A 25,870-nucleotide genomic window follows, 5' to 3' on the forward strand; every position below is an offset into this window, starting at 1 on the left:
AAGTCTAGTATTTTTCCTTCTCTTGTCGGCTCCTGAACTAGCTGTTCCATGAAGCTGTCCTTGATTTCATCAAGAAATCTTATGTCCCTTGCGTGTACAGATGTTACATTACCCCAGTCTATATGCGGGTAATTGAAATCCCCCATTATTATTGTGTTGCCCAGTTTGTTTGCGTCCCTGATTTCCTTTAACATTTCCGCATCCGTCTGTTCGTCCTGGCCAGGCGGACGGTAGTACACTCCTATCACTATCCTTTTCCCCTTTGCACATGGAATTTCAATCCACAGTGATTCCAAGGAGTGTTTTGCTTCCTGCAGAATTTTCAATCTATTTGATTCAAGGCTCTCGTTAATATACAATGCTACCCCTCCACCAATCCGATTCACCCTATCACTACGATATAATTTGTACCCCGGTATGACAGTGTCCCACTGGTTATCCTCCTTCCACCAGGTCTCAGAGATGCCTATTATATCTAATTTTTCATTTAGTGCAATATATTCTAACTCCCCCATCTTATTTCTTAGGCTCCTGGCATTCGCATATAGACATTTCAAACTATGTTTGTTGTTCCTAAGTACATCATGCTTAGTACTTGACAGTATTAATTGGCAATCTTTTGTCTGATTTTATTGTTATTTAAAGATACCCGATCTACTACAATCTCTTTTGCAACCTCACTATCAGGATACTCTATCTTCCCTGTTATGGTGATATCTTTGAAAGATACCTTATCCCGAACCATGCTCTTTTGAGCGACTGTCGGCCTTCCCCCCATTTCTAGTTTAAAAGCTGCTCTATCTCCTTCTTAAACGCCGATGCCAGCAGCCTGGTCCCACTCTGGTTAAGATGGAGCCCATCCTTTCGGAATAGGCTCCCCCTTCCCCAGAATGTTGCCCAGTTCCTAACAAATCTAAAGCCCTCCTCCCTGCACCATCGTCTCATCCACGCATTGAGACTCTGGAGCTCTGCCTGTCTCTTGGGCCCTGCGCGTGGCACAGGTAGCATTTCAGAAAATGCTACCCTGGAGGATCTGGATTTCAGCTTTCTACCTAAGAGCCTAAATTTTGCTTCCAGAACCTCTCTCCCACATTTTCCTATGTCATTGGTACCCACATGTACCAAGACAGCGGACTCCTCCCCAGCACTATCTAGAATCCTATCTAGGTGACACGTGAGGTCCGCCACCTTCGCACCAGGCAGGCAAGTCACCAGGCGATCCTCACGTCCACCAGCCACCCAGCTATCTATATGCCTAATGATCGAATCACCAAGTACAACAGCTGTCCTAACCTTTCCCTCCCGGGCAACATTTGGAGATATATCCTCGGTGCGAAAGGATAATACATCCCCTGGTGGGCAGGTCCTAGCTACAGGAGTACTTCCTACTTCACCAGGGTGATGCTCTCCTTCTAGGAGACCTCCCTCCTCCAAGGTAGCACAGGGGCTACCTGACTGGAGGTGGGACTTCTCTACAACATCCCTGTAGGTCTCCTCTATGTACCTCTCTGTCTCCCTCAGCTCCATCAAGTCTGCTACTCTAGCCTCAAGGGAACGGACACGTTCTCTGAGAGCTAGGAGCTCTTTGCATCGGGCACACACATATGACACCTCACCAATTGGGAGATAATCATACATGTGACACTCAATGCAAAAGACTGGATAGCACCCCTCTCGCTGCTGGACTGCTGACTCCATCTTAGTGTTTTTTGAGTTTTTCCGTAATTTAAAACTTGCTAAAGTATTAAGGATATCAGCCTATCACTAACTTACAGTTCCTCCTTTAAACCCCAATCTTCAAATTCCGAAAGCACAAGCAAAATTTGTTCACTTACCAGAGAAATATCCTCTTCTCCCAGAACTTATTAGAAGGAAAGCTTTCGCGCGCCGTTAGGCGCGCGGCACCTTGAGCAGAGGCCCCGAGTGGATCGGAACGGACCTGGGAGTCACTCTGGCGAAGGCTCCGAGGATATGCAGATGAGCTGCAAGTCCTCCACGGCACCTGAGAAGGCAACCGGTGGGAGAGCTGGGCACCTCTCAACCAAGAAAAGGCTTACCAGGGGTTAGGCCGAAGCCAGCATTCCTCCCCCTGAGGGTCACCTGATCCTGGCTAAGAAGTACCTGGTAGCTCTGGGTAGGTGGAGCGAAAGCCCTGGGTAACTGTGGCGAAGGCCCTGGGAAGGTCGGGGTGGATTTGGGAGTCACCCCGGATGCAGCTGTGAGGATATGCAGAGCTGCAAGTCCTCCACAGCACCTGGTAGGAGCACTGTGCACCTTGAGCAGAGGCCCCGAGTGGATCGGAACGGACCTGGGAGTCACTCTGGCGAAGGCTCCGAGGATATGCAGATGAGCTGCAAGTCCTCCACGGCACCTGAGAAGGCAACCGGTGGGAGAGCTGGGCACCTCTCAACCAAGAAAAGGCTTACCAGGGGTTAGGCCGAAGCCAGCATTCCTCCCCCTGAGGGTCACCTGATCCTGGCTAAGAAGTACCTGGTAGCTCTGGGTAGGTGGAGCGAAAGCCCTGGGTAACTGTGGCGAAGGCCCTGGGAAGGTCGGGGTGGATTTGGGAGTCACCCCGGATGCAGCTGTGAGGATATGCAGAGCTGCAAGTCCTCCACAGCACCTGGTAGGAGCACTGTGCACCTTGAGCAGAGGCCCCGAGTGGATCGGAACGGACCTGGGAGTCACTCTGGCGAAGGCTCCGAGGATATGCAGATGAGCTGCAAGTCCTCCACGGCACCTGAGAAGGCAACCGGTGGGAGAGCTGGGCACCTCTCAACCAAGAAAAGGCTTACCAGGGGTTAGGCCAGCATTCCTCCCCCTGAGGGTCACCTGATCCTGGCTAAGAAGTACCACGTTGAAATTCCAAGTGGTTGCTGAGCAAACAGCAACAAACTCTAGGGGTTACTTTTTTGCATTCACCCTGTGTAACATGATATATACAAAACATATCAATTCAATTTCATCAGGCAATCTTAAGTCATAATAAATATAAATCAGAAATTAAAATGACCTATAAATACCCAAGTTTTCAAAACCTTTGCGGAAGCCAAAATAACTAGTTAACACACATACAGTAATAGGCAAAGAATTCCATAAAGATGTTCCCACATAACATATGTAGCTTGTGTTTGTTACAGATGAAAGTGGCTGGCGGTACTTATTTGCAGTGAAGGATGGCACCCTAAGAAGTAAGCTAGCCTTGCATTTCCTGGAAAAGTGGCCTCTCAACATGTGTCTGGAAATTCTGGCTTATGCCATCAGTGAGCCTGCATTGGCACAGGAGTTGAAATCAGATCTGCAGAAAAAGCAAAAAGAAATGCAGATTTATGAGAAGGTACAGAATGCAGCTAAGATACTACATAGTTCTAGTCACATCCTGCCTGTCTTCCACCTTATCTTACTATTTTATTAGGTCTGCAGTGCTTTCTCCATGCTCCCAGCTAACCTTTTGTTTCACTCTCAGAGTTGGAATGGTTAGAATTGGCATCCATGTCACATATCTGACTACTCCTGTATTGAATGTTACTAAGGCTGCAGCTTTCATTTGATTGGGGTTAATAGAGAGTTAATGTGCTATGGAATTTACTGTCCAAAAGGGAATTTAGCTTAAATACACAATTTTTCTTTGTTTCTCTTCTGTCACTTCAGGAAACCTGGTAGCTCAAGGAAACCCAATACGTTTCGTAAACATGTAGTGAGATGCTTGCATCACCAAGATGAACTGAAGTGGCTTGAATAAACTTTTAATAAACTTAAACAGCCATATTCAATTATTAAAAAGCTTTTTCTTCTTTTGGTAGATTTTGAATTTACAAGCAGTACCAGCCTGGGATAATTGGCAAGATTTGAAAAAGGACTGCACTGAACATCCACAAATTATAATGAATATTATTCTGGAGGCAAAGGTTGGTATTTAATGCAGTAGTCTGTGTGGACTCAACAACATGCGCTGTGGCAGGTACCATGGGGGATGAGAAAATGGGACAGTGTTATGAAAACTGCACATTACCACATTTGGGTGACATCATTATCAATTGTATTGTGCAGTTTTGATTACCATACATCAGAGCTTCCCAGACTGGGCTCTCCATATGTGATTCAATATTCTGCACAATCAGGCACTTTGGAGGGGGGAGGAGGTCATCCACAATTTTATTTGGCTACAATAATGGAATCACAGCCACAAAAACATTGGGAAACACTGCCTTACATTCTCGTGGATATTTTAATCTCATATATAAGTTGAGGGCAGTTTTAGGAATATAAATTTCCAAAACTGCTGTGACCTCTGTATAAGTCAAGGCTGAAAACAAGTCCCAACACTCTCTCCCCTCCACCTCCAGGTCTAACATTTTGCTCCCTTTCCTTCCCCTCCCATTATCCAGCATCTGTCAATTCCCCGCCACCCCCACCCCCCAACTCCCTGTTTTTGCATGGGCGGGGCAGGTCAGAGGGCGTGCTCAATTTCTTGACATACATGAGTATATATGATAAATCTGGAAGTAAATGGAGTTAATTAAAGGAATCGAGTTAGCTAAAACTAAGGAGTCCTTTTACTAAGTTATGCTAATGGATTTAACATGTGCTAATGATTTGCATGCGCTAAATTATATGAAACCCATTATGTTCGTGTGGACATCTTATCATTTAGCTAATGCTTTTATTTCAACACTCCCAGTCAGCTCTAGCTCCCCAGTCCAGCATCTTCTTGTTCGCCAATGTGAGCAATTATATTAAACAGCACTGGACAGAAATCCAGAGGTTACATGGCCACCAGGTTTCAGATCTGCTGCTCTTTTAGTTTATTATTGGTAAAGCATGTTTGGATTGTGTATTATCTGTATTAGCTGCACCTAATGGTTAGAGCAGCAGGCTGAAAATCATGGAAGCCAGGATTCAAATCCAACTGCTGCTGCTTGAGATCGTAGACAAGTCACTTAACCCTCCATCGTCTCAGGAAAACCCTCAAGCAACAGGAAAATACTTAGTGTAAATGAATGTAACTCACCTTGAGCAACTACTGAGAATGCTGTAAACTAAATCCAAATGTATTTATAAAGCAAATCTATTGTACCATAATCTCACTAACTTCCTTGAGTCACATCAAGGGCTTACCTATTAAAAGACAGCACTGTACACATTGTAATAGAACAATGAGCAAGTGCAAAGTGATGCATGTGGGAAAGAGGAACCCGAATTATAGCTACGTCATGCAAGGTTCCACGTTAGGAGTCACAGACCAAGAAAGTTATCTAGGTGTCGTTGATACGTTGAAACCTTCTGCTCAGTGTGCTGCTGCGGCTAAGAAAGCAAATAGAATGTTAGGTATTATTAGGAAAGGAATGGAAAACAAAAATGAGGATGTTATAATGCCTTTGTATCGCACCATGGTGTGACCGCACCTCGAATATTGTGTTCAATTTTGTTCGCTGTATCTCAAAAAAGATATACTGGAATTAGAAAAGGTGCAGAGAAGGGCGACGAAAATGATAAAGGGATTGGGACGACTTCCCTGTGAGGAAAAGCTAAAGCGGCTAGGGTTCTTCAACTTGGAAAAAAGGCGGCTGAGGTGAGATATGATAGAGGTCTATAAAATAATGGAACGGGTAGATGTGAAGCATCTATTTATGCTTTCCAAAAATATTAGGACTAGGGGGCATGCGATGAAGCTACAATGTAGTAAATTTAAAACGAATCAGAGAAAATATTTCTTCACTCAACGTATAATTAAACTGGAATTTGTTGCCATAGAATGTGGTAAAGGCGGTTAGCTTAGTGGAGTTTTAAAAAGGTTTGCATGGCTTCCTAAAGAAAAAGTCTATAGACCATTATTAAATGGACTTGGGGAAAATCCACTATTTCTGGGATTAGCAGTATAGAATGTTTTGTACTTTTTTGGGATCTTGCCAGGTATTTGTGACCTGGATTGGCCACTGTTGGAAACAGGATGCTGGGCATGATGGACCTTTGGTCTTTCCCAGTATGGCAATACTTATGTACTTATGTAACATTAATACTTTGAGAAAACTGAACAAGCGAGATTAGTACTGATCCATCCTATTCAAACATTCAGTGCCAACACAGTACCTGACTTTTTTTTCACTCACACAAAGGATAAGTGACCACAAATGAAAAGAAGAAATACACAAATTCAACTGAAACCCGAAGATACCAGACTCTGCTTACAGTGCAACATCAGAGAAATAAAAATTGTAATGTATGCCACTCTCTACTGTGCAAACTATAAAGATAACATAGGTAAACTTAACTTGCTTCATCTCTTGGCACAGTGGGAGGCCCAAGATGCTGGGGGGAGGGGGGGGGTCCCCTAAGCAGAAGAAATAGTTTCTCCGAATTTGGGAGCCTTATTTGCACACCTTACATTCTCGGGTTCGCATCCTGTTGCTGAATATTCTCTGATCTTTGACTCTTTGCTGGGGTGAAAGGGTAGTTGAAGGAGGAGGAGGATAAGGTTTGGGGGCTGGACGGAGGATGGGGAAGGGGGGGGTGTATTTTTCTTTATGCTAAAGATGACTTGGCTTCTTGTGGTATGTTGTTTCAGTTCCGCTTTATTCTCAATAACAAATGTTTGCACATAACAAAATTGTTTCAACTAAAACAGTGGGGGGGGGGGGGGGGGGGGGGCGGTAAAAATTTGATAACTGTCTTTACTTTTTTTTTTATTGTGTCCGTTTTGATATTTGGCTCTGTATATGGCCATATTGTTGTATGAGTTTAATTTGAGTTGTCCTCAATAAAAAATGTTGAAACATAAAACTGACTTATTCCACTCACTAAGGGTCCTTTTTACTAAGCCATGGTAGGCACTAGCATGCACCTACTGCATGCCACAAAGCACTGCCACGTCCCATGATACTGTGCTATTCGCCGTGCGCTAGTCCCGCTCTAAAAGGTTTCATTCCATATCATCAAGCTGATCAATCCATAGACTGGTGGGTTGTGTCCATCTACCAGCAGGTGGAGATAGAGAGCAAACTTTTGCCTCCCTATATGTGGTCATGTGCTGCCGGAAACTCCTCAGTATGTTCTCTATCTCAGCAGGTGGTGGTCACACACAGCAGCAGCTCTGGCTAGGCCTCCAAGCCTAATTTTTAGGTTTTGTTGAGTGCCTGGGGTTGAGGGCTCTTTTGAGCAAGTGCAAACCTGGTGGTGCCAGGTCCCTCCTTTTCTCCCCCCTCCCGCTGGCTCCGTTAGAAAAAAAAAAAAAAAAAAAAAATTTTGAACGGCCTTAAAGGCGTTTATTTCGACGTTTATTTAAGCGTCTATTGCAGCTACTCACTGAGACACCAGGTCGTTACAACTCGGAGCGGACAGCAGGTAATTTTACCTTTTTATAGCGGGCGGGGGTTCCCCGATTCCTCTCCTCGTGGCTCATGGCGTCGGAGGGCGAGGGCGCAAAGGGTCGCTCCCCGGGTTGCTCGAGCGCTTCTAGAGGGGATGCGGGGGTCTTCAAGCCGGATTCGCCCTTGGTGGGTGACAGTTTCGCGACCGATGCATGTCCCGGTCCTTCCTCCGGCGTGGCGGTTTTTCCCGCCATAAACGCCCATCCCCCGCTCCTTGCCTCCGCCATCTTGGCCGGCCACGCGGCTCGGACGGCTTCTTCTTGGGCCGCCCTTGAGGTTGGAGACATTAATGCCATGAACGCCCTTAATTTGGGCGACGGCACAGAAGCGGCTAAAGTTAAGAGCCGTTCTTCCCGCGCGGCTCCTTCGCGGAGTTTCGCGCCGGACGCCATTTTGGATGCGCAGCATGTCTCTCCCCCGCTATTGCGAGCGCCGGTTGAGAGCGCGCCTAGGGCTGTTGCCCAGGCTGCGGAGGTGCACAGTCTGGGGGGTTTCTCCCCCGAGTTTGTTTTGCTGCTGCATCGGGCCTTCCTCATGCACAACGCTGCCCCCGCTCCCTCCTCTGGTAAAGAGGTTGAGGTTCCCAGAGGTAAACGCCCTCGGGTTGATTCCCAGGCCTTGGAGGAATTTGTCTCCTCCGATGTAGATGAGGGCAGCGTGTCTGAGGTCTCCCAACGGTCCTTTGCGGATTCCTTGGTGGAGACGGATCCCCGCTCGGATGGAGCGGATGACCCCTCTGCAGCGCGGCTTTTTCGCCCGGAGGATTTGCCCAACCTGTTGTTACAGGCCATGGACACTTTGAAGATATCCTCTCCGGAGGACGTCTCTCCCTCAGCCCCTGTTGGCTCTGCCATTATGCTGGGGACTAAGCGCCCGCCTAGAACCTTCCACGTGCATGATGCCATGCACACCTTAATTTCGGCTCAATGGGATGTCCCAGAAGCGAGCCTTAAAGTGGCTAGGGCTATGTCCCGCCTCTATCCTTTGGCTGTGAGTGAACGTGAGGCCTATCTGTGGCCTAGCGTGGATTCTTTAATCACTGCGGTGACTAAGAAAACGGCATTGCCGGTGGAAGGTGGCACGGCCCTAAAGGACGCCCAAGACAGGAGATTGGAGGCGGCCTTAAGGTCGTCCTTTGAGGCGGCTGCTTTAAGTTTGCAGGCCTCAGTTTGCGGCTCCTATGTGGCCAGGGCGTGCCTGACTATGGTGCAGCGGGCTTCCCCCTCGGATCATTTCTTGAGGAATGATTGGCCAGCCCTGGAATCGGGCTTAGCCTATTTGGCAGACTTGCTGTATGATGTCTTGAGAGCCTCAGCGAAAGGCATGGCTCAGACTGTCTCTGCGCGGCGGTGGCTTTGGCTGAAACATTGGTCTGCTGACCACGCCTCAAAATCCCGCCTGGCTAGATTGCCTTTTAAAGGCAAGCTGCTCTTTGGGGTCGAGCTGGACAAAATCGTGACTGATCCCGGCACGTCTAAGGGCAAGAAGTTACCGGAGGTCAGGGCTCGGGCGAGTGCTCGTCCCGGTACCTCCAGAGGACGGTTTCAGGAAGCCCGTCGGTACCGCCCGGGCAGGTCGGGTGCTTCTGCCCCCTCTTCCTTTAAGAGGAATTTCTCCCCCAAGCAGCATTCCTTTCGCAGAGACCGCCGTCCCGGAGGTGCTCCCTCCGGTCCTCCCCCAGGGTCGCGTACCCAATGACGGGGTATTGGTCCACGCCCCAGTGCAGATTGGAGGACGGCTGTCCTCGTTTCTGGGCGAGTGGACCACAATAACTTCAGACGCTTGGGTGCTGGAAGTCATCAGAGACGGCTACAAGCTAGAGTTCTGCCGACCCTTAAGAGACGGGTTTGTACTCTCTCCCTGCAAGTCTCCGGTCAAAGCTGTGGCAGTGCAGCAGACTTTGGACAATCTGATCCGCCTGGGTGCGGTCGTTCCGGTGCCAGAAAGTCAGCTTGGCAAGGGGCGTTACTCCATTTACTTTGTGGTACCATAGAAAGGAGGTTCTGTCCGGCCTATCCTCGACCTCAAAGGGGTCAATCGGGCCTTGAAAGTGCGGCACTTTCGCATGGAGACTCTCCGCTCTGTTATAGCGGCAGTGAAGGCAGGGGAGTACCTGGCATCCTTGGACATCAAGGAAGCGTACCTGCATATTCCCATCTGGCCTCCTCATCAACGCTTTCTGCGTTTTGCAGTCCTGGGCCGACACTTCCAGTTCAGAGCCCTCCCGTTCGGGTTGGCTACTGCTCCGCGGACCTTTTCCAAGGTAATGGTGGTCATAGCGGCCTTCCTGCGAAAAAAAGGAGTACAAGTCCATCCTTATCTGGACGACTGGTTGATCCGAGCCCCCTCTTATGTAGAGTGCGGCAAAGCTGTGGACCGGGTAGTTGCTCTTTTGAGCTCCCTGGGATGGATCATCAACTGGGAGAAGAGCCAGCTGCGCCCGACTCAGTCCCTGGAGTATCTGGGAGTTCGATTCGACACCCAAGTGGGCAGAGTGTTCCTGCCAGACAATCGGATTGTCAAGCTTCAGGCTCAGGTGGACCAGTTCCTAGTAGCCTCTCCTCTTCGGGCTTGGGACTATGTGCAGCTGTTGGGCTCTATGACGGCCATGATGGAAGTAGTGCCCTGGGCCAGGGCTCATATGAGACCGCTACAACACTCTCTGCTGCAGCGCTGGACTCCGATGTCGGAGGATTATGCTGTGCGTCTTCCCTTGGATCCAGCAGTGCGCAAGGCGCTGAGCTGGTGGATGCAGACAGACAAGTTGTCTGCGGGAATGCCTCTGGTGTCCCCAGAGTGGATTGTCGTCACGACGGACGCCTCGTTATCGGGCTGGGGAGCCCACTGCTTGGGAAGGACAGCGCAGGGGCTCTGGTCTCCTGCAGAGGCAAAGTGGTCTATCAACCTCCTGGAACTCAGAGCCATTCGGTTGGCGCTTTTGGAGTTCATCCCGGTACTGGTGTTCAAGCCTGTACGGGTCCTGTCGGACAATGCCACGGCTGTGGCCTATGTCAACCGCCAGGGAGGTACCAAGAGCGCCCCTCTAGCCAAGGAAGCTATGAGTCTATGCCAGTGGGCGGAAGCGAACCTGGAACAGTTGTCAGCGGCCCACATTGCCGGTGTCATGAATGTCAAGGCGGACTTTCTCAGTCGCCATACCTTGGAGCCCGGAGAGTGGCAGCTATCTGCTCAGGCGTTCTTGGACATCACGAAGCGCTGGGGCCAGCCGAGCCTAGATCTGATGGCGTCATCGGCCAATTGACAAGTGCCGCGCTTCTTCAGCAGAGGACGTGACCCTCGATCCCTGGGAGTAGATGCTCTTCTCCAACAATGGCCGACACAAGAGCTTCTCTATGTGTTCCCGCCCTGGCCCATGTTGGGCAGGGTACTAGACCGGGTGGCAAAGCATCCCGGCAGGATAATCCTGGTGGGTCCGGATTGGCCCAGGCGTCCCTGGTATGCGGACTTGATCAGGCTCTCAGTCGACGATCCTCTGCGGTTGCCAGTGGAGCAGGGCCTGTTACATCAGGGTCCCGTGGTGATGGAGGATCCCTCCCCCTTTGGTCTTACGGCCTGGCTATTGAGCGGCAGCGTCTGAGGAAGAAGGGCTTCTCAGACAAGGTCATCGCCACTATGCTGAGAGCGAGGAAACGCTCTACTTCTACTGCTTACGCCAGGGTTTGGCGTATCTTTGCAGCGTGGTGTGAAGCAGGCTCTCTTTCTCCTTTCACTGCTCCAATTTCTTCAGTGTTGACGTTCCTGCAAGAAGGTCTGGACAAAGGCCTGTCGCTCAGTTCCCTTAAGGTCCAGGTAGCGGCTCTGGCTTGCTTCAGGGGCCGCCTGAAGGGTGCTTCCCTGGCTTCGCAGCCAGATGTGGTGCGCTTTCTCAAGGGGGTTAATCACCTGCGCCCTCCTCTGCACTCAGTGGTGCCTGCGTGGAATCTCAACCTGGTGCTAAGAGCATTGCAGAAGCCGCCGTTTGAACCCTTGTCAAGGGCATCTCTGAAAGACCTGACGTTGAAAGCAGTCTTTTTGGTGGCTATCACTTCAGCCAGAAGAGTTTCCGAGCTCCAGGCGCTCTCATGTCGAGAGCCTTTTCTACAGTTCACTGAGGCAGGAGTGACTATTCGCACAGTGCCTTCCTTCCTGCCCAAGATTGTTTCTCGCTTCCATGTGAATCAGCAGCTATGTCTCCCTTCCTTTCGTAGGGAGGACTACCCAGAGGAGTACTCTGCGCTTAAATATCTGGATGTGAGACGAGTCATCATCAGATACTTGGAAGTGACCAATGATTTCCGGAAATCGGATCATCTGTTTGTCCTGTTTGCAGGTCCTCGTAAGGGTCTGCAGGCTGCTAAGCCTACAGTGGCAAGATGGGTCAAGGAAGCCATTGCAGCGGCTTATGTGGCCGCAGGGAAGGTGCCGCCTATCCAGCTGAAGGCTCACTCCACGAGAGCTCAGGCGACCTCGATGGCAGAGGCCGGATCCGTCTCCTTGGAAGAGATATGCAAGGCGGCAACTTGGGCTTCGGCTCATACATTCTCCAAGCATTACCGTTTGACTGTGGCTGCACGGGCGGAGGCCCGGTTTGGAGCTTCAGTGTTGAGGTCAGGGATTTCTATGTCCCGCCCTGGGTGAGTACTGCTTCGGTACATCCCACCAGTCTATGGATTGATCAGCTTGATGATATGGAAGGTAAAATTATGTATAATCATACCTGATAATTTTCTTTCCATTAATCATAGCTGATCAATCCATAGCCCCTCCCAGATATCTGTACTGTTTTTATTCTGGTTGCATTTCAGGTTCAAGTTTAGTCTTCAGTTACTTCAGAAAGACTTCGTGTTCAAGTTTTTTCACTTGGATTCTTCAAGAGTTAAGACGAGTTTGTGTTACAGTGAGCTGCTGCATTCCTCTCCCCTCCGTTTTCGGGGCTGGATTGAGATTTAAATTCTGCCGGCACTCCCTCCCGCTTCGTGCGGCTGTAGGGCAGTTTTGTACCCCTCCCGCTTCGGCGGTGTTAGGGTCAGTCAGCTCCTCCCGCGGTTGCGGTTGCAGGATAAGCCAGATCCCCCCGCATCGGCGGGGTGGTGTCCCTCCCCCGCTCCGCGGGGATGAGCTGGACGGATTCCCCTCCCCCACTTGTGTGGGGATGAGCTGGGTTAATTCCCCTCCCCGTTTCGGCGGTGGTGAGCTGGGCAGAGTGTCCCTTCGTGGGTGTAATTCTCTAAGTGCTGAGTCCTGCGGATGGAGCTTTGATATCGACATACTGAGGAGTTTCCGGCAGCACATGACCACATATAGGGAGGCAAAAGTTTGCTCTCTATCTCCACCTGCTGGTAGATGGACACAACCCACCAGTCTATGGATTGATCAGCTATGATTAATGGAAAGAAAATTATCAGGTATGATTATACATAATTTTACCTTTTTTTAGTGTGGGAGGCACGTTTATGGGCAGAGAGTAGGCGTGCCTAATGCTAATTGATAGTTTGGGTACATTGCCGCACGCTGGCTGATTAGCACGGGAGCCCTTAACTACTTAGTAAATAGGAGGTGGTAAGGGCTCCCGTGCTGATGGCCTTGTGCTAATTGGAAAATTAGTGCGTGACTATTATAGGGAAAAAAGATAAATATGGCCGTTGTGCTAAAAGTAGTCGCAGCACGAGGGAAGCTGATGCGAGCTCCTAGGCAGTTGCCTACACTGTGAATTCTGTGCACAACTAATTTACAGTCTCCACGACCTGCCAGATACAGTCTCTACTACAAGCTCTCAACTACAGCCTATCCTGCCTACCCAGTCCGAGTCGTGAGACAGCCCGCTGTAAGCTCAGTCTGTACTGCCTCCTCCAAGGCTATTACAGTTCTTTTGATTTCCCAGACGTGTGCAGATAACACTCAAGCAATTAATATAGGTAATAACTTTTATTTGCATACTGGAGAATTGGTGAATCTCTGCATACAAGCTGCATGTAAGCTCAGCTGCCAAGAACCAAGGATTACAGGAACATATAAGAACCGCAAATCCAACAATCCTTCCTGTCCATCCAGTGCCGTAGCGAGGGTGCCTGACACCCGGGGCAGGTCGCCGCTGCGCACCCCCCCCCGAAACACACCCTTACCTTGCAGCGGGGGGCAGGCGGGAGGGCCGATCCGTCCCCAGTGCACGTCACTGGGAGCTGCGTCGGCTCTGCTGCTTCCCTGCTTTCTCTGCCCCGGAACAGGAAGTAACCTGTTCCGGGGCAGAAAGGGCAGGGAACCAGCGAGCCGACACCCCCCCAGCGGTGTGCACCCGGGGCGGACCGCCCCACCCTTCCTAAGCCACTGTGTCCATCTTCAGAGCTCTACCTAGCTGCAGTGCTGCTTTTGCATCAATAAGGTAAGCAAAGAGATGTTAGTGCACAGTGGCCTAATGGTTGGGGTGGTGGACTTTGGTCCTGAGGAACTGAGTTCGGTTCCCTCTTCAGGCACAGGCAGCTCCTTGTGACTCTGGGCAAGTCACTTAACCCTCCATTGCCCCATGTAAGCCGCATTGAGCCTGCCATGAGTGGGAAAGTGAGGGGTACAAATGTAACAAAAAAATAAATAAATAAATGAGAAGGCAGAGAGTCCAGGAAAAAGGGGCGCCATAAAAGACAAAGGCACTTGAGGATAATACCTCAGCTCTGACCATCCTAGGATGGCTATCAGCCAATAGGGAAATCCCTGACCTTGTAGGGAAAAACTGTTTTCAGGCTGGAGCCTTTCTCCTTATCAGATGGGAAAGAATGTGAGGAATCTGTTTTTTCTCTGACTTAGATTGCAATTCAGGTTTTATCAAAAAGTATGCAGTTTACTATTTAACTAATGTTAGCTAAAATAATATAATGCACAGGAACACAATGTCATGCCTAGGCATCTGCCAGGGCATCATCTAAACTAGGCTACTGTATTAATAACATGGTACTGAAACTAGAGTACATGCATAGATGAAAGTCAAAAATAGGTAATTTGGTATTACTTAGACGATTGCCTAACTTCCAACTTCAATAGTTCCCATCAGAAACCCATGCGCTAAAAGAAGCACAGGCTACTTTTTAGCGTGGCTTAGTAAAAGGGCCCCTAAATTAAAAATAAAAATATTGAAATAAAAATAGATTAGGTGATACCTTTTTATTGAACTAATTTAACACATTTTTTGACTAGGTTTTTGAAGTGTACTTACCTGAGGAAGGATGTTTTAGGCTTCTGAAAGCTAGTCAAAAACATTTAGTCCAGTAAAACGTTGTCACCGTATTTTCAACTTTTTTGTTTTATTTATTAACTTTTAAAGTGGACTAACATGTCTACCACACTATTTTACCCTACATTTAAAATAAAATTCTTTTTTTTTTACCTTTGTTATCGCATTAAATTTTTTTAATTGTGTAAGTCAGTATCTGGTTCCTGTCTTAACTGTTTCCATAGTTTCCTGTCCATTTATCATTTTTCTCTTCTTATGTCTTCTTCACATCTTCCACTATATCCATCTCCAACACTGCTTTTTCCTTTCTTCCATTTTATGTTTCTCTACCCACTCAGACTTAATTCATTCTTCCTTTCCCTTTTTTTTAAATATTGTCTCTGCCTACAGCTTTCCAGCATCCATGCCCCTCCCATTCTGCTTCTCTTATTCCTCAGTCTTTCACTGCTCTTCCCTCTCCCTCCTGCTATGCAGCATCTCCTCTGTGTGTGTGTGTCTCAAGTTCCTCTCAGCCATATTAGATCTATTTCTCTATCTTTCACTCCCTCATCCACCCAGGATCTTCTGTCTCTCTCACCCTTCCTGCCATACAACTTCTTCTGCCATACAACTCCTCTTTCTTCCTCTGCCATGCGGCATCTCTTCTCTTTTCCCCTCCCCCAGCCATGCGGCATCTCTTCTCTTTTCCCCTCCCCCAGCCTTGCGGCATCTCCTCTCTTTTCCCCTCCCCCAGCCTTGCAGCATCTCCTCTCTCTCTTTCCCCTCCCCCAGCCTTGCGGCATCTCCTCTCTCTCTTTCCCACCCCACCACACTATCCAGGATCTTCTCTCTTCCCCCACCTGCCATACATCATCTCCTCTCTGTATTTCTCTCCTCATCCAACATCACCCTTCTTCTCTCTCTTCCCCCACCTGCCATACATCATATCTCTGTTTTTCTCTCCTCATCCAACATCACCCTTCTGTCTCTTCCCTCCCCCCCCCACATCCATGTAGCATCTCCTCTCTCTTCTCCTCCCTCAGCCATTTTCTCTCTCTCTCTGCTATGCAGCATCTCTTCTTTCTACCCCCTACCATTCAGCATTGCCCCTTCCTCTACCATCACCCCCAGCCTCTCTTCTTCCACCAGTCAGCATTGCTTGTTTCCTCTCCATATCCAGCTTTGCCCCTGTGTCTCTTTCCTCCCATTTCCTATCTCCAGCATCACCTTCTCTCATTTTTCCTCCCCCAGCCACAAAAAGAATAACAAACAGGGAGGTTCCCCTCCTTGCTGCCTGTCTGCCCAACCCTCTGCCTCCCTGATTCGTTGGCTGTCAATACACAGAAACCGTGTGCAGGGCCGCTGACAGCTCTTCCATTCCTGTTGTATTATAGGAGGTGGGGGGGGGGGGGGGGGGAAGACTCACAGAGCTCTATGGCTCAGCACTCTGTTTGATAGCCAATAAATTGGGGAGGCAGCAGGTCAGGCTGACGGGTGACGAGGAGGGGAAGCTCCCACTTTGTTTTTCATATTGCTGCCACAGATTGTCTAAGAGAGGAAGGGAAGGTTGCAGTAAGCCTCCCCAAGTTTCTTATACGAGGTGCCTGTGGTGGAACTCATACTTTAACTGATGAGCCCCTGATGGTTGGCAATCAACCACCATGAAATATGGCTTTATCTGCAAGAAACCAGTTAAATCTGTGTCCTAAACACCCAACTGATGCAGTCTATCCAGCAAGACATTACAATTAACAGAGTCAAAAATTGCCGAGAGAGCAAGGGGAATTGGTGAAATCCTGGCTCTCTCCAATCTGTCATGTATTCTGTTGATGTACTAGTAGAATTTTGTGTTCAGAGATAAGTTGTTTTTTTTTTTTTTTTTTAAATATTTTCTTTCTTACTAGTATTATGCTTTATGTGAGGATTGGTGTCATCTATATCCTGTGCCTCAAGAACTGTTGATCAGTCTTCACCGTAAACATCTTCTTGACTTACTTGAAGCTGGTGATTCACAAAAGGCCCTGCAGGTAAGCCTGCTGTCTTCCTTAGTGTACTATAACTGGTAGGTCAGACTGATTACTAGTTGCAGCAGTACTGTCTGCTTGTACTGAGGTTGTTGAAGACTCAGGGCAAGCTGTATCCTTGGCAGACACCTAGGGCAGCAGCAAGGAGCATGGGCAATTTACAAATAATCCCCTAACCAGAGTGCATTGATTTTGGATATTTCCCTTTGTGTATGTGTGTGTGTGTATGTCTCTGTGGAGACCCTATCATCCCTTTTCACTCTTTATTATTTCTAACTAATGACAGTCATTCTTCCTGTCATTCAGAATACCTGACTACCAGAGAAGACCAGTGAATTTACATATTCAGGAGTTAATATTTTTAAAAGCATTTCTATATTTAAGACCAGTTTTATGCAGAGGAAAATACTTTTATAAAATCTGTGCAAATTCACATTTATGTGAATTTGTGTAAACAGGCCTCTGTTTTTGTCAATGTTAAAATTAGTGGTGATCTGCCCTTTCAGTCCTATTGCTGTGATTTGAAAAATTAGCAGAAAATAGTGTGATAAAATTATCTTGAAGATAGCTTTCGGGCTTGTAGGTGGTATATAAAAAATTAAGTTGATAAAATATATCTGTGATCCCCTTACAACATTTCTTAAATATAGTCATGATTCTTTGACATTTTACAATTGGAGTTTGGGTAGGAAATTAATTTTCCTAATCCAATGTTGGTTTTAAGGAAATAACATTTTTTCTGGGAATAAAGTACTTTTAGCACTTTTTTTTTTTTTTTTAATCTATGTATGGGGCATTGTTGCTGTAGAAAGAAAGACATAGGTCTAGCCCCATGGCATGACAGTGGAATACCATACTGTTAAAGAGGAGAATTAGGCTTGGCTGCCATGTCGACGAAGGGCTAGAAGAATTCATGCATTGATCAGGGATGCTTGCACAATGTTTGGGAGTAGGGTTGGGCGTTCATTGCCTACCTCATGGGTTGGTAACAACTATTGACATACAGAATTGTGAAAGTGTCCAACCTCGGAAGTGTTTGCTGTTTGATGATGATGTTCCATGTAGTCAAATCCAACTTATTGCAACTCTGGATAATTCTTTGATAGAACATTAGTTTTTCTGCAGTGTGTTTGACAGCCTGTTAAGAAACTGTCCATTGCTGATGTTATTGAATAGATTCATCTGGCTGCTGCTAGGGAAACATAAATTACCCATAACAGTCATTCTTTTGGGGGTTAGAAGACCAATTAAAATATTAATGAAGTAACACATACTTTGAATGTAATATATTTTTGGTTTGATAGCATAGACTCCTGCCTAGATCCATAAAATCCCTAATCACTTTATTGAGAAGGTAGATTGTTTAGGTTTTTCACAATTAATCTATTAACTCTTCATCCAAATATTATTTCCCTTTCTATGTATTTTTTATACGGCAATATACCTGTTTTTAGTTAACCAATAGTTAATGTATCACACTGTTCTTTAAATGAACTGCCTATTCTTTTATCTATTTTTTTTTTATAGCTGTTACTAAGGATAACTGACAATGATATGCGACTTGCTGTAAGCTTAGAATCCCTGGACCAGCACCCAGATATGGCTTCATGTCATTTCCTAGCTGATTACCTGATTAGTTATTTCCACAAAGAGCTGTTACCTACACGGCTTAATGAGATACAGGCAGTATACATAGGATCAAAGGTGAGCAATATCTCTCGCTGGGCCAAAACCCATTTACTTTTAGCTATTGTTTTTTGGTATTATTTAAATTTCAGTCAGTTTGGTATCTAATTGAATTTTATTATAACTTGCTGAGGCTAGAGATTTGGATAATGAGTTAAGCAACTTTTCAAATGCAATAAATAAGTAGAACTTCTTTTCTTAGGTGTTCATAAATTGTAAATTTAAGATTTTATTTCTCAGCTAATTAAAATCTGTGTATCAGTTTTTCACACCACAGGTACTGCCTAGAATGAGAGAGGGGGTTTATGTTGCTGTTATGAGATGAAACCAGTATCGGACATTTTATTTTGTATGGTATGTGGAGTAACTTTTCTGGTGCAATCAAGTATGTACATTTGAACTTGGACTTGAAGCACAGAAAAGGCATAAAAACTGAGTGGAAGGACACAAGTCAAGGGAAGGGAGAGACGTTACTAGTGCGAGTGGCGTTTTTCTGGTGTTTATGCAGTGAACACCTATTTTAAATGTTTTTTGCATTGCGGCTGTTTTTATTGGCATATGTTGGTTAAAACCTAAAAATAAGAAGCTCGTAGTAGTAGTAAATGCATTGATATGAAATAGCCTCTAAAAAATGCAGTTTCTAAAATGACAGTTTCCTTAGCATGACCAACAGATTAGTCCAGAACTTGAGTTATGCCCACCTACCAGTAGGTGGAGAGAGAGTACGACAGAGCTCTTCCATAAAGGGCACTGGTGCTCTAATTCAGTATATCTCTTTCTCCGGCAGGTGGTAGAAGCTAACCTGGAGTGTTCTTCCGACGCTTGTTCCTGGCCTAGTTCTCGGGGCCCAGTTGAGCTGGGGGGAAAGCTTTCCGTTCCTGGCCTTTTTTTTAGGGTGTACCCTGTGGTGCTGGATTCCTCCTCCCCCTCCCCCCCCCCCAAATCCTCTTGCTTCGCCTGCTTTCTTACCTCCTTAACAAAGGGGGAAAAACGTGGTCACTTCTTTAAGAGGAGTTTCATTTGGGCTGTGTTCTGGCAGCCTGTGTAGCATTTGACCATCCAAAGAAGCCTATGGAAGCAATTTCTACATTATTTGCCTAATTCTTTGGGGGGGGGGGGGGGTTATTGCCTTGGTTCTAGTGAGTACTTACGTTTCTCTTTCACTTTCTTTGCAGTCCCGATAGCACTGCTGGCTGAGTCCATCAAACACTTTTTTGCTTGTAGAAGCTGATCAGTGTGCAATTTGTCTCCTCCTTCCCTTTGATCTGAGTCATCTTTCCTAGAAGCTGTGAGGGATTTGGTTTGGTTCTCGACATGGTGCAGCAGTATGATCTTTTGGTTGGTTCAACTTAATTCTCCTCAGGCTGTGGGCCAGTGGTGTGGTCATCTTTGATTCTCCTGCACAGCTTATGGCTTTGGGCAGTGTGTTGCCATCCCCTCTAGCAGTTCCTTCAACAAATCTTCTTCACCAGAGTATAGGAAATGCTTCTGCAGGAATTTTAGACTCTCTTGGTTCTGCTACTCGATTTTTGCCAGAATTTGTACTCTTGCTCCACCAGGCTTGTTAGCGAGCACAGCCTTCAGAGGAGCTTCCTGGTCCCTTTCTTCAGATCCAGCATCAAGCTTCTCCTAAGAGGAGATAGGTAGAGAGCCAGCTGGATTTTGACACTGAATCTGTTGCCTCAGGTCCTAGGCTGTATACAGCTTTCACCATAGCTTCTATTCACTTCAATGTTTGGGGACCCTTTAGAACAGGCTTGTTCAAGTTCAATCCTTGAGGGCTGGAAATGGGCTTGGTTTTCAGGATATCCCCCAGTTAAATTTAGTTAAATATCTAAGAGGGGAGTGGCCAAGATGGCGCTGACACGCTGAGAGGCTCGGAATAGTTTGCTGAAGTTTCCTAGACTTTGATTCCTGTTTGCCATTATGCCGCATACTAAAAGAAAAGGGATAGTAAGGACTTTACCGTTACCTGCCCCTGGTTCTTCCCCAAAACAGCAAACCCTTGATAGCTTCACTCTCTGGTGCCCACAGAATGAAACCGGAGGAAGTTCTGCTTTGTGCGCCGAGGGAGGAACCTCAACGCCTTTGGAATATGAAACATCGCTCTCCTCCGGAAGCCGAGATACCACCATGCCCCGCCGTGTCGTGGGAAGAGAAGGCAGGCTCCAAGAACACAGAAGGCGCATGTATTGGGGCCTGTGGTAATGGCTTTTCATCGGAGCGATTAACAGTGATATCTGAGATCTTGGACAAGAAGGGACTATTGAACCCTCCCGTGGTGGTTACGCTGGATACCTTCTGGCAGGCAATTGAGAGATTGAATTCCTCGATTACAAAATCAACTCGGGAAACAACAAATCTGGTTTCAATGGTGGAACAGCTCTCCAAGTTGATGGACAAATTAAAGCAGGACTTTAATGATCAGGTAAAAAAATACCAACTGATGTTTCCAATATTAAGGATAATATCTCAGCAGTTATGAAAGACAATTTGGTTATACGTCAGAAAATAGAACAAATTGAAAATTATAATAGACGTCTGAATATGAAGATACTAAATTTCCCAAGGCCTGTTGGAGTCCTTCCCTTAAAATTATTCAAAAAATACCTAATTGAAAATTTAAAGATTTCTGCTCAAAATATTCCTCCTATAAATAAGATATATTTTCTCTCTGTGAAGAAGAAGCAAGGGGGGGGGGGGGGGTCTCATGAGGATATGGAACAGGCCCAGGAAGAGGAGAAATTTGATGACTTAAGAGACATTTATTTGATTTTGGAGGACTCATTATCAGAAGTAACAAAAAGGGCTACACTATTGGTCTCATTTGTATTTGAGCAGGATTTCAATGCTATTTTGAAGTTGTATTTTAAGAATGCTCATCAAAAGTTCTGTGGCCAAAAATTATGGCTATTTCCAAACGTTACTAGATCTGCTCAAGATAAACTGAGAAGTTTTCTGGATATGAGAGAAGAAATAAAGTATTTGGGGGCTACTTTCTTTCTAGCTTATCCATGTAAATGTATAGTATATCCCTACTGAGTTAATTGCAATCTGATTACAAATATATATCAACTTACCAATGTAATTACTCAAAGTTTTACTGTGTCAATCTAATTTATTAAAGTTTTAATTATATTGCAATCTAAATATAAGAGCTTAGATCTTTCATAGACCTGAAGAGGGTAGCAGGGTAATAACACCTGTTTATCAGGCTGAATATGGAATAGATGTGGGCGGGCATGGGCCTTACTTGTTAACTTTATACTACTGTGATTTCTTTGATTTAAGCCACTCTCCCAATATTTGTGGTCTAAGGAATGGATAAATACGAAGTTAGTGTTTAAAAAAAAATCATTTCTTCTTGTTTTGCTCTGTATAGGAGAATATATTAGTTTTGTATTTTTCCCTGAGTTACATATAACAAGTTTATTACTTGTGTAATATAAATAAAAGAATAAATATAAAATGGAAAAAAAATATCTAAAACAGTTATTGGTCTGTATTCCCTATCAAGTTGTGACAGTTTGGAATGCTTTACCATTAGTTGTTCATTCCTTAACTGATTTTCAATCTTTTCGTAAACAGCTTAAAGCAGTTCTGTTTGAGAAATATGTGAAATGATTTACATTTAGATCAAGTTCTATTGTGTATAGTCCCAGATGTTTTTTCTGGTATCTTTTATGATTCTGTTACCCGCATGGAACTGTGTAGGTCATTGTGGAATAGAATCCTTTTGTGTCAAGACAGGGGAATTCATGCTTATGATTTTGTATTGTTGCTTTAATGACACCTTTCTTTCAGTGCATTTCCCTTGTTCGGCCAGCAGGTTGTGTCCATCCTCTGCTCTATAGCTGTTACAAACTGAAAAGAAAGCAGACCTTTATCTTCCCACAGGAAAAGAAGAAAACCCTTGGGAGGAGAGTAACCTGAAGTGCCATTAGCCAGAAACTCCTTAGTGCCAGTGCTCTGGGCCCTGATTGGCTTTGAAGTCTAAGATCTAGCCAGTGTTGGAATTTCTCCAATCTCAGAGTGGGAGTGTGGAGAGTGAAGACCTCTGCACTGAGACTCAGTTCAAATCCTTTGAGCAGCTATTTTTCATGAACTCCCCAGGTGCTACTTAGGTAGTAAGAAGTGTTTAGTTAGTTTTAATATTGAGTTCTGTTTACACCTTTTTACCGTTCACTGTTCTACCTTTTTTATGATAACAAAACCTAATAGTTTGTTAGCTGTGTTGTTGTGGTCTGACTAGAAATCCTGATGGTTTGTGTTTTTGATTTATGGGTATTTTCTAGGAACTGTGGGACCCCTGGGATTGTGGCCCCATTGTCCTTAGAAACAATCAGGGGAATAACTTGTAGATGGGAGACTTGGACAGAGGCAAGCGGGACCCAGTCAGTGGGTGGAGGGTATGCCAGTGTAGGAGCGGGTGCGAGCGGGCCTGGGCAGTGCTGGGACAGACCCTCTATGTGGCCATAGGGTTAACCACAGGTGAGTGCTAGGTGTAGTGCTTAGGCATTTCGTGATACTTTTAATGTAATGTAATGAATTCAAACCTGGCCTCTTTGCGGCCCTCAAGGACTAAACTTGGAGAAGTCTGCTTTAGAGGATGGTGGTAATTCAACAGCAGCAAGGAACTTAATGCACTAATTACAAAGGAACTGGAGGTACTCAATATCTCTTCAGGGATGGGGATCTGTATCTATATCTGATTCGATTTATGTCTAGAACTAAGAAGCCTTCTAAAGCCTTTTACATTCATGCCACCATGCAAAAGCTGATTTCTGTACAGTAGAATACCCCCGATGCCAACCTTAAAGTAGCTCGGGCTATGTCTTTGCTATATCCTCTCCTCCCTGAGGATCAGATAAACTTAAGCTCCTTAAGGTGGACACATTGGTTATAGTTGTCACAGAATAAAAACTACAATTCCTGTAGGAGGCAGCACTACCTTTAAGGATGTACATGACCACAGACTTGAAGCATCCTTGAAACTGTCATATGAACTGGTTTCTTTATGCCTCCAGGCAAAGGTTTGTGGCTGTTATGCTGCCCAAGCTTGTCTCCTCTGGGTTCAGCTGGCTAGTGATTCACAGCAGCAGTCAGATGTTCTGTCTTTCTTGGATTTTTCCATCACTAGAGGCAAGGTTGGCCAGATTTAGCAGATGTGCTTTATGATGTCCTCAGGGCCTCAGTTAAAGAAATGGCCTTGGCAATATCAGCCAGGTGTTTACTCTGGCTTAACGCACTGGGTGGCTGATGCTGCTTCCAAGGATGAACTCCCCTTTCATGGGAAATTAATGCTTGGAGAAGATCTAGAAAAGTTTAAAGACATGGGAGAATCTAAAAACCAGCACTAACCTGAGGGATAAGCTTAAACTATCTTTTTGCTCATCTTGGTCCTGCTCCTGCTCTTGTTTCCGGGATGCCAAACGTACATTTCAAAAGCTATGTTTTCAGTCAAAGCAGCTGCCCTTTTGAAGAGACAAAATCCTAACTTGTCCACTGTTTCCTGTTCACAGTAATGGGGTTCTGTTCACTTTTCCACCCCCTTCAAAGCAGTGGCGTAGCCAGAAGTCAATTTTTGGGTGGGCCAACAGGTTGGATGGGTGGGCACTAGACAGTGGTGTGCTGGTAAATGTTTAACAACAGGCTCTCTCCCCAGTCCACCTCTGTGCACCTCCCCTCAAAATTGCAGAGCTGGCTATAGCCGGGGAGAGAGCCTGGGGGGTGGGGGAGGCAATGCATTACTCTCTCCAGGAAAAAAAACATTAAATGATCCCAGGTTCCAATCTAATTCATGTTTAATGTGGGATAAAATGCCATAAATAAGTAAATAAATATAAACTTTTAATGTTGAGCACCTGATTCTCAAAGTGGACATGTTCCAATCATTATAATGACCTCTACTCATGATCGCTCCATAGTTTCACCACTGTTTATGCAAGCTACTTTGAATTACCACTACCCCTAAATCCAGTAACTTCAGTTTCAGAACAGCTCCCGACCGAAATCAAGGGCTATTTCCTATAAAAATATGCTTGAAAATGAACCGTTTTGAGGTCTGAAGATTACTAAAAGTTTGAAGGACTTTATTGGACATTTCCAACTACCCCACAGTGGCAAGTGATTCAGGGCCTTTTTCAGATAAGTTGATATTAAATGTTTAGTGGAAAAACTTAAGTCACGTAGTATGAAAGGAAGTTTGTTATGAGATATGAATGACAATGAGCAACAAGTGAAAGTGACCTTCTGACCCATTGTAAAGCATAGATTTGTAGCTTCTCTATGTCAGTCTATGAAACTGAAGTATAAATCTTCGCAAACAGCAAGCCTAGCTCCGACTCTTTATAGATATGCAGATAAACAGGGTTTGGGGTACTACTGCAAAGTATAGGGGAGCTGCATCAATGTAGCTCACTTTCCCCTGCTCTCCTTGTTTGCTTGCTGCCATATCTAATCTCACCTCCTCATTCTCCCCCTTCCGCCCTCCCTCCAACCCCCCAGGTTTTCCCCACCTCTTGTTTTTCTGCCTTCTTTATTCTGTGTTGTGTAGTGCTATGCTAGGTACATATGCTAATAATAGTATATCAAGCTCATGTAATAATAAAACTTTCTGTCCCAAGAAGCCATTGTTCCTTTGATGCTGACCTGCAGCTGTACTAAAAGCTGATAGGACTGGTAAAGTGACCACAGTCCCTTTAGGGTAAATTAATGCTGAAAAAGAGGATTTCACGTTTTACAGTTGCTACTAAAAGCTAATAGGACTGGCAGTTATCCATCCTTATCTCCCCCCCCCCCCCCCCCCCCCCAAAAAAAAAAAAAAAAAACACCCCACACTGCATATTCCTTAGGGTAGGGTCCCACACTTTTGGGCAGTTTTTAAACTAACATGCCTTTTAACATATACAAGCTGTACAGTATCAAACCAAGAAAACAAGCAACCACAAAGTAGGAAGTTTACTAATAGCACAGGGATATGATTTGAAGTACAGAGAGCGGAGTAAGGGCATCTCTCCTGGGCTCTCTAAACATGCAGACTCCAGAATGTCTCTTTCTATGAATCATGCACGGTTAGGAGAGTATCCTTCCAAAAGCAATTACAGTAATCAGTACCCACAAGGCTGTCTCTGCCTTAGAGGCGAGCGACCTGCCTTTTCTGGCTCTGCAGAAGCACATGCATCACACCTGTATGGAGTCAGCGGTTTCTGCTATTATTAGAAATGACGCGTGAAAGCAGCGCACACTGGGCTCACAAGCACCTCCGTTAGGATCCGATCCTACAGATACCGATGTCCTTTCCTTCCTCCGGATCCTCTGAGAAGCCTACACTGGACATCTGTCCGTATAGGACACTTCCCTCACCTGTACGGGGCCAGCTCAGGTCTCTTTGGCTTGCATGACAAAGGGGGGGGGGGGGTCTCTTGCACACATGAAGCAGGAACATCTCATTCTCAACAGCAGCGGTAGCGATTCAAACACGCTGCCTACCTCCTGCTTCTAACCCGGAAGCGTCTCCTCTGCAGAGGAGACGCTTCCGGGTTAGAAGCAGGAGGCAGGCAGCGTGTTTGAATCGCAACGCTACTGCTGCT

At 46.0% G+C, this 25,870-nt stretch overlaps 1 protein-coding gene across 2 annotated transcripts in view; it reads left to right on the forward strand.

Annotated features, from left to right (window-relative positions):
* Positions 1-25,870, forward strand: part of ZFYVE26 (zinc finger FYVE-type containing 26) — a 273,412-nt gene that overhangs the window by 102,875 nt on the left and 144,667 nt on the right. For both annotated transcript variants that reach the window (XM_030215525.1, XM_030215526.1), the window contains exons 21-24: positions 3,141-3,337; positions 3,804-3,908; positions 16,473-16,595; positions 18,120-18,296. In XM_030215525.1, the coding sequence (XP_030071385.1) occupies positions 3,141-3,337; positions 3,804-3,908; positions 16,473-16,595; positions 18,120-18,296 (602 nt within the window). The remainder of the gene's footprint in view (positions 1-3,140; positions 3,338-3,803; positions 3,909-16,472; positions 16,596-18,119; positions 18,297-25,870) is intronic.

This window comes from Microcaecilia unicolor, chromosome 9 (genome assembly GCF_901765095.1).
Source record: "Microcaecilia unicolor chromosome 9, aMicUni1.1, whole genome shotgun sequence".
Lineage (NCBI taxonomy): Eukaryota > Metazoa > Chordata > Amphibia > Gymnophiona > Siphonopidae > Microcaecilia > Microcaecilia unicolor.